The sequence below is a fragment of the Miscanthus floridulus genome, chromosome 3 (genome assembly GCF_019320115.1).
Source record: "Miscanthus floridulus cultivar M001 chromosome 3, ASM1932011v1, whole genome shotgun sequence".
NCBI classification, from domain to species: Eukaryota; Viridiplantae; Streptophyta; class Magnoliopsida; order Poales; family Poaceae; genus Miscanthus; species Miscanthus floridulus.
The window spans coordinates 122,219,438-122,228,936 of record NC_089582.1 but is presented as its reverse complement, the minus strand read 5'-3'; the positions used below and the strand labels follow the sequence as shown (position 1 = coordinate 122,228,936).

Genomic DNA, 9,499 nt, shown 5'->3' with positions numbered 1-9,499 from the left:
TATTGACATTATGGTAAATTAGTATATAAAATTACATAAAATGGAGGTGGCTACAGAATAACTTATTTTGTAGCCGGCTACTGAATAGCCTCTCCCTATATATATATATATATATATATATATATATATATATACATGATCAGTCCATACAAGGGACCAAGTAGCTGCAGGGAGAAGCTGACTATTGTGTTTCTACAGTGTTTCAGCCAACAAGTAGTCTGTAGGGTGGATCCTATTAGAGATAAAAAGTTCTCCATCTCTACAATCCTGTGTAATATCAAGAAAGAGAAAGAGAGAAGTAAGAAAATTAACATTTTTTATTCTCTATCAGTAGTCTATAATATTATGGATACCTTGCTATGGACTACTTTACATAATTGTCTCACAGTGGTTCAGCTAGGTGGTAGATATTACTTTAATCGCTATGAACTGCTTTTGAGCAACACTGTGGTTGCTCTAAGGGCATGTTTGAAATGGGAAAAAAATGTCATGTTTCTATGTTTTTTTTTGTGAAATTGAACCCATCTCTGAAATTTTGTAGGATTTCTATAAAATTCATGCGTTCGGTCCTAAGTTCTAGCATGTTTGTTCCTCGCCATGGTCGGAGACAGAGCCCGAAATTGCTGCTCCGCAAGGGGCATTCTATAAGTTTTCTTAAGCTACGTTTGGTTTACTTTATAAAAATGTTTCTGCAGTAAAAAAGCAGAATGACGACTAAACGAATGGAACTAGAAGTTGTTCTTTCATAGACATATTCTTTCACATAGTATAATGTTTGCAACGCTTTGAAGCCGTTTTTAGCTTTCAGCTTTTTTACTTTTCTGAATGGATGGAAATGCAGAAACGTTTTATAGTTGTTTTAAAAGAGATAACGAGAAAAGGTAAGTTCCATAGTTATTTTAACCAAATAACTTTCAATAATATATTAGTACCATACTTAAACAAATAAAGAAAAAGGATAGTACAAATAATTTCTTACATTAAACCGACTACATGTGTAGAAGCAACGCGCGGCTGTGTCCGGATGTTTCGATTGGAAAACATGGGCCGGGAAACCACAATCACAGTTAGGGACAGGAAGGTCAGGGGAAACGGGGGCATCTTTGCTAGACGCGTCGGGGTATAATTCTTGAGGACGACCCCGTTTTCGCCAAAACTCCTCCCGAAATATTTCTTGCATCTAACAAATAGGATGTAATTTAGCAAACATAAATAAAAACATCACAACAAAATATCAATGAGAACCATAACTACAATCCAATCAATTTCGTTATAAGAACCAAAAGCAGTTAAAATTATACCCTAAACCTAGGGTTTCTCATTTCATCCACAACAATAAACCCATAACATAACTATATGCGGCTTGGTTTGCTAGCATTTTCCACGCCTTGAAATGAACCTACGGTTGTATAATACATATATTGAGGGATACAATGAAACCATAAGTGATGACGATTCTTAGGTTCAAAAATTCTACTAATATGTTCCGAATCTATGCGAGAAAAACAAGAAGGTGAGCGAGTATACCTTGCTCTCGAAGATCTACGGATCAAATCAAGGTTTTCAAGGTCCAATATGTCGATTCATGAGGTTGGATGAAGTGGCGAGAAAAAAACCCGAGGAGAAAGAAGAGGAAGAACGCTCGGGGAAGAAGGCTGGGCTGGGGTTAAATGCAGGTAGCTCGGCGCCAGAGTGGATGGCGCCGAGCCCCTTACAGGGCGTTTGCCCGTGCCTAGGACCTCGGTGCCAGTCACCGTGGCGCCGAGCTCGGCGCCACTCACTCTGGCGCCGAGCCAAGGGTCCATTTCTGGAATTCTTTCCGCCAGGGGTCTATTTGAGAGAAACTTTCGAAAAAAGGGCCAAATAGTAAAAAATTCGGTGGTGGTGACTACCTGTTCTCGTACATCGGCACTGACATGTGGGTGCAGATTCTCAGCGGCCGGTTATTACCCACTAAGAGCAACCACAGTAATGTAATTGGACCAAGTAGTTCACACACACACACACACACACACACACACACACACACACACATATATATATATATATATATATATATATATATATATATATATATATATATATATATATATATATATATATATATATATAACCTACATGATCAGTCCATACAAGGGACCAAGTAGCTGCAGCGAGAAGCTGACTATTGTGTTTCTACAGTGTTTCAGCCAACAAGTAGTCTGTAGGGTGGATCCTATTAGAGATAAAAAGTTCTCCATCTCTATAATCCTGTGTAATATCAAGAAAGAGAAAGAGAGAAGTAAGAAAATTAACATTTTTTATTCTCTATCAGTAGTCTATAATATTATGGGTACCTTGCTATGGACTACTTTACATAATTGTCTCACAGTGGTTCAGCTAGGTGGTAGATATTACTTTAATCGCTATGAACTGCTTTTGAGCAACACTGTGGTTGCTCTAAGGGCATGTTTGAAATGGGAAAAAATGTCATGTTTCTATGTTTTTTTTTTGTGAAATTGAATCCATCTCTGAAATTTTGTAGGATTTCTATAAAATTCATGCGTTCGCTCCTAAGTTCTACCATGTTTGTTCCTCGCCATGGTCGGAGACAGAGCCCGAAATTGCTGCTCCGCAAGGGGCATTCTATAAGTTTTCTTAAGCTACGTTTGGTTTACTTTATAAAAATGTTTCTGCAGTAAAAAAGCAGAATGACGACTAAACGAATGGAACTAGAAGTTGTTCTTTCATAGACATATTCTTTCACATAGTATAATGTTTGCAACGCTTTGAAGCCGTTTTTAGCTTTCAGCTTTTTACTTTTCTGAATGGATGGAAATGCAGAAACGTTTTATAGTTGTTTTAAAAGAGATAACGAGAAAAGGTAAGTTCCATAGTTATTTTAACCAAATAACTTAGAGCATCTCAAATAGTTCCTAAAAAATAATTGGTAAATCAATTATTTTTCTATGTGGCTAAACAAAAGTTAGGAACATTCAAAATCTCGCTTCTAAAATATAAAATATAATTTTACAGCAGGAATCATGGACTGTTTCTAAATCACCCCCAACTACTTTTACACTTTATTTCTTCCTTATACATTTACATTGAGAACCATATCTTACCCCTTGTTCTTTATCAAGTCCTTCCACCACCCGATTGGCCGATGGATACGCACGCGTTATTTGCGCACGATTGAATCAGGTTTCGTGTGGATAAATTGGGAGTTGTTGGAGAGTTGGGTTTTTTTTTCAATCTTGCCAAAAAAACAGGATTGGAATAGGGTTTTGGAAACTGATGAAAATGCTCTTATAATTTTTTTTTTGGCAGCTCACAGCTATACTAAATAATAACCCCGTAATAACCATTAGAAAAAATCACTACGTCCTCATCGTGTATAAACGACCGGACCGAGTACTTTTCTTGTTCATTTAGCTGACCTTTGCATTGGATCCGCATAGTCAAACTGTGCAGAAACTAGTTACAACACGTCAATACCTAGTCATCGAGGCTTCAAGAGTACATTTTACCACAGCATTGGCGACTGCTGCTTCATTTCTTCACAGCATGGGCATGGGCTTATACAAATGATGGTTGCCACTTGTCAGTAAATTGCTACAGGAACAGAGGGCGGAAACTTTCAGACTAGGAAGTCACTGATTCAAAAATCGCTTCTATAATAATCCCGCAATGGATGAAACAGACAAATCATCGCTCCCATTATTGCATCTGTAAATTTACAGCTAACAATTTCTCCACTCACGAAGTTGCATCAATCAGACTCAGTACACTTGCTGCACAGGGAAAGTGAGATGCCATGTACACCGAGGATAGAATCAACTGCTGGGCATGCCACATCACCCGGAACCTGAAATTCACAAGTCCCATGGTGAGAAGAGAATTGGCCACAGCAAAACAATATAAGGTGAACAATGCAGCTACACGATTCAGTACTGTATATTGCTTTTGGTACAAACAAAATTTGTTCTATATAACTAAACAAGCACACCAGTAATTTGAATTCGTTTTGTAACTTCAAACTGAAATTGGAATGCATATGCAACAGTAAAGGAGCTACGATATATTGGAATGCAGATTTCCTGTACAATGCAATAACATCATTAAGGCCAAGTAACAGACAGGATAACATCTGAGCTGAGCAGCATAAGAGGTGTGAGCCTACGTAAGGTAACGACGACAGAAACCCCAGAAAGTAGGCATTGAACGAGAAAACAAGTACACAAATCACTCAGTGATTGCAGATCCTTCAAGAACTTAATCCTCTAGTACTTTTTATCAGAACACAGTAAATATAGCGCTATCTCAATATGATCATTAGGACATCTGTGGGTGACTCTGCATATAGGCTGGCAGGTAGAAAAATTCTTGACAAAAAGAAGTATGCCTCCAACTGTTATGTCAATATTGTTCACATAGTAGGGAAGGGTTCTTCTTAGCAAGTTAGAAAGTGCACTTGAATAAACAAGACACGAGAAATAATCCTACGATTCAACATGTTCATCCTATTTTTCCACAGCAGTGCTTTCTAGGGCATACGCATGTGATGTCAGTCTATTGATGGCCCCAGCATGTAGTCAGAAACAATCATATCCATAGCAGGTGAACGATAGCAACGCTTTTTCAGGTTCTACTTTTGGGGAGGCACGAAATTCTTAATGGCGCTAGAATACAGATCATTAGCAATCAATAGTGCTAAAGCATGCATATGGAGTTAGTAGATGGTTTATTATGTAGTTCCATTTCTTCAGAATATAAATAGACTCATGTCTATATTTGAATATTCAGGAGCCATGTGTTTGGAACATACATGATCATTTCATTTAGGTAAAGTGTTCCTTTTCATTGTGAAAGAGTAGCATATTCCATGCATTACAGCAATATCTGTAGCCTGAAACAAATCTTGCACTAGAGTTGAACATGACACTTCCATTATACTCCTATCACAAGTACTATCAGTCTGCGTTGAATCTCTTCTATGACAAGTAAATAAACATATGATCCCAGAACACGAGCATTATGTCCATTTACTATGGAAAGATCTTGACTCACAATAACAATTAAGACTTCATTTCTAAGAATTAGCTGAGAATAATGAAAAGCAGACAACAGCAGCAAAGTTGGAATGTTACAGCCCTACCACTGCACAAACTCTCAAATTGTCACAAACATTACATAATAATCAACTTCTGATAGAGAGAACTGCTATAACTAATTTAGGCTGAAGCTCCCAATTCTATTCATGTATTCAGGAACAGACACAGAGGTACAGACCTAACAAATGGGGGACTCCATCAGAGAGAAAGCTATGTACTCTTGAGGGAAAATTTTGCTTTGACATATAGTATATAACAAATTTTAGAAACTTTTTGCAAAAGTATAACCCTTATATTAGGATGTTGTGTTGACACTAACCATTCTCGCCTTTCTTGGTAAGGGTGTCCACTTCAGCTGTTACTGACGAACTGCCACCATTCTTTCCACTGCTCTGTTTCAATTTCTTTGCAAAAAGCCTGGCGATCTGCAGGTGCGTTTTCGCCATGATCTCAGTTCTCTTGAGCTCCATCTCCCCCTTCTTAATCTCAGCTTCAGCCCTCATCCTTTCTGTCTCCCTGTACATCTCCAACCTGGCGTGCTCAATCTTCAAGAACGAGCTAGCCAGCAGCTCGATGCTCTTGGCTATGTCAAAGTCTGTGCTCTTTCTCTTCTTGGTCCGGTCCCAGACATTGTTCACCTCCTCCACGTCCTCGTTGGCCACCTTACTCCTCGGAGAGCTCACGTTAGCATCGCTATCAGCAGGCCTGCTCTCCTTCTGCATGCTGTTGTCAACCTTCTCCACTTTATCCGGGACAGCGCCATTCGCATCGATGTTCATCAGATCAGAGAATGCACCTGGAACTGCATCCCGCAGCTGCGTGGCAAAATCAGCTTCGACCTCGGCCGCCTCTGGTTTCGCCGGAGCTCGCAAGTCTATGTTGTTAATCAGCTCCGGCTGCTGCACCTGGGCAGAGCAGACGGTCGGCCCTTTGAGCAGGCCGTCCATGCGGGCAAAGAACCTCCACGACGGGCCGGCGGCGGTGGGGCCCGCGCGCGCCACCGCGGCGGACTCGGCCCGGTACCGCTTCTTCATGGACTCGATCTTGTTCTTGCACTGGTTGGGGGTCTTGGCGCTGTTGCCGCCGCCGCCGCCGCCGGGGGGCTTCCCCGCGGCCGCGGCGTCGTCGGCGCAATGCACAGACACCTCGTGGGCGATGTCGACCCAGTCGCTCCACTTGAGCTTGGCGCGGTTCCGCAGCAGCCACTTGGCCTCGTAGGCCTCGAGCAGGCGCACGATGCCGCTCTCGCTCCACTCGTCGCGCTTCTGCGGCGGCGCAGCCGCCAACGGCGCCGCGTCGGCGTCGGGGAGGCCGTCCATGGGCGCGGGAAGCCGGGGAGGGACCCGAATTTCGCAGCTTACACGGGCCAGCCGGAGCAGAGCGCTATAGCAACTTTGCCATGGCTGACGGTCCTGGAGGAGTTTGTGGCATGGGGAGGAGATCTTAGCTGAGGCTACTGGTGGTGTGGTGCATGAGCCGCTCACTCAACAGCTTTATCAGAGACTGAATTTTCCGAAAAAGGAGATACTTGAAGCTTAAAATTGCAGTGATCAGACAAAAAGATCGCAGTAAAAGGGGCCTGGTGATGCTGTGAGACCTGAAAGCCCAGAAAAGATTGGCCAAAAGCAGCAAACTTGGGGAGTTGAAACTTGCTTACACACACCAGAAAGACCAGGTATTTCCCGGTGTTTACGCGGCAGCAGGTGGCGTGTTGGAGCGGAGACTGAACTGAACTCGGCGAGGAAGAGGAGACCGAGCTGGTGATTAGGGGAGTCGAGAACAGTCAAGGCCTAGTAGAGCAAGGGAGAACTGAGAAGATGATGATGGCTGGACGGGAGCGGCGGCATCTGCGCTGCCAAATGCACAGGAGGCGGAGGAGGTGGGCGCGGAATTGCGGGGAGAAAGCGCTTGTCTTCTCCCCGCGCGGCTGATGAGTAGGAATCGGCCCGGGGGGCGAAAGAAAGGGAGAGAGCACGAGGTGGGGAGCGGGGCAGGCAGCCGCGGAAAGTGGGAGACCGGAACCGAGAGGAGGCTGGGGCTGGGGGCCCGTCCCGTCGTCGTCGTCTTCCTCTTCCTTCCCGCTTCCACGGTTCCACCGCCCGCGTGCGCCCGGCGCGCCACCTGCCGCGCGCGCCAGCTGGGGGACCCCGGGGCCCCGCGCGTCAGCCAGGCGGGGCGCGGTGGACCGCGCGCTGCCTGCCCGTTGCGGGGTGGAGTGGAGGCGCGCGTCGGACCGCATTAGGTTAGGCAGGCCGGGCGCCCGCCGGGGCGGGGCGGAGTAGTGGGGCGTGACGCCAGCGCTGACCGGATCCGTTCCATCCCCAGGGCGGCCGACGGCGCCAGCGCGGAGACCGCGGGCCGTGACGGGACGGGACGGGCGGGGAGTTGGGACGGGAACGCGTCCGCGACGCGGAGAGAGTGGGAGATCACGGGAGAAATCCGTATCAGCGTAGCGGCGGCTTTTGTGGGCGCTGGCCGGCCGGCAGCGCGGTGGACAGTACCGCGGGCGCGGGGTGGGGTGGGGTGGGGTGGGGGGAAGTCAGTGGGGCGTGGAGCCCCAGCGCATGCGGACTCCGGGCGCGGGGTGCCCCCTCGTTTTCCACGGCAGCCAGCCAGCGGGCCGCCCGCGGCAGGCAGGCAGGCGCCCGCCTGCCCCGCCCGCGGTTCAGCAGCGGTTGGTAGCGATAGCGACCTCCATGATCCGTCCGTCCGCCCACGCCACGCGCCGCCCCACCCCGGCACGGCATCTTTTCTTTCTTTCTTTCGCTGGCCGGCCGCGCCCGCGCCCTTGACCGCCTCCGCCTGCCTCGCAACGCAACGAAACTACGATGCAAAGGAACAGAAACGCAGCGGCTTCCGCTTCCCCCCTTCCATTCCATCATTGCTGCGGCAGTTGACTATTTGGGACGGCAACCAACTGCCATTGGCTGCCCGGTGGACTGGATGCTGCCGCCACCATCTGCAGTGCTCGTCTGCTCGAACAATCAGCATCGTGGACTCGTGGTCTTACAGAGTTACAGTGACAGGCAATATTACAGGCCTGGCTTGCCGACCTGAAAATTTGAAATAACTAGCAAATTTGTATGTCCCTGGTCAGGTAATAAATAATATACTCCTCTCATCTGTATGTCCCTGGAGTAACATATATACTGATGGTGCCCTAGCTCTACAGTCAGAAACTCAGAATGCACAATTGCACAAAGACTAGGTTTTCTCATGCAAGTTTCTGTTCCAACACGGATGGCATAACAGATTAACAGCTAATTCAAGGGGGGGAAAACATAGTAGCAGCTTAACAAAGCGTGTTTTCAACTTACGTTTCCACGGTATAGTAACGAAGAGGAAAAAGAAATTTACAAAACGTGTGATCTAGGTTAGCAGGCTGCCTGATCTCAGCAAAGCATTACCCTGAACCCTGATGGAAAGGGCCTACAGCTGCTTTCAGGATATGGCGGCCGCGGGCGTGTGTGCCTAAATTGGTGCAGGAACGTATGAGGAGTGGCAGTCGCCCCCCCTCGCGAGCAAAGCTTTGAGAAGAATTGGAGGTCCTCGCCGTCCTTTAAAAAGACGCAAGCAAGCAAACAGTAGCGGCAGTTCCGTTTACCGAAATGCTCGTTGAAACCTCGGACGCGACGATGCGATGCCACCCCTGCCGGCCGCTGCTGTTCTGCGCATGCTCAGTGCTTAGGTGGCGTTTAGGTGGCGTTTAGATTCAGTGAGGTGTTCGGGTACTGATAAAAAAAACTATATAATTCGTCACGAGAAGAATTTTTTAAGCCTAATTAATTCGTCATTAGCACATATTATTGTAGCACCGCATTGTCAAATCATGGACTAATTAGGCTTAAAAGATTCATCTCGCAAATTAGTCATAAACTATGCAATTAGTTTCGTAATTGGTCTATATTTAATACTCCACATATATGTTCAAATATTCGATGTGTCCAAAATTTAGGAGGGCAACCAAACACCGCCTTACTGCGGAGCATGTACACTTTGTACAGTTGGGCAAGGATCCGAACGCGATGACAAGAAACGTGACGAGGGGGCCGGCAGGGCACCGCATCAGTGACCCTGTCGAGGTACCTGCTCATGGTAGCCGCACAAAACACGGCCCGCCATCTTGTTGTCTGAAACAGCACCGCACGAGCAGGCAACGCAAACCTTGGGGCTTGGGTAGTGCCTCACGAAAGCATTGGTTTTATGCGGTGTCTGACCCTGCCGAGACGAAAGCACTAGTTTTATGCCGTGTCTGACCTTTGTTCTGACTCTTGACTCTGCGATCCGGCCATCTGAACCGTACCTAACCGCTGACCGCGGGGTAGAAACTAGAAAATGCCACGCGTGACTATCAAACTCGAAAACCAGTGGCGCCGGGTCGCCGGTATGCCGCCTCACCGGTCACC

General features: G+C 46.5%; 1 protein-coding gene across 1 annotated transcript; it reads right to left on the bottom strand.

Moving 5' to 3' along the window:
* Positions 1-3,322: 3,322 nt before the first annotated feature.
* Positions 3,323-7,166, bottom strand: LOC136542271 (trihelix transcription factor ENAP1-like). Its single transcript, XM_066534621.1, has 2 exons — positions 5,413-7,166; positions 3,323-3,847 (listed from the first exon to the last, which is right to left on the bottom strand). Exons 1-2 carry the CDS (start codon positions 6,410-6,412, stop codon positions 3,837-3,839), a joined length of 1,011 nt encoding a protein of 336 aa, XP_066390718.1. The 5' UTR covers positions 6,413-7,166; the 3' UTR covers positions 3,323-3,836.
* Positions 7,167-9,499: the final 2,333 nt, after the last annotated feature.

Excerpts from the sequence above, each read along its gene's own strand:
- LOC136542271 (XM_066534621.1), bottom strand. The coding sequence starts at position 6,412 with ATGGACGGCCTCCCCGACGCCGACGCGGCGCCGTTGGCGGCTGCGCCG.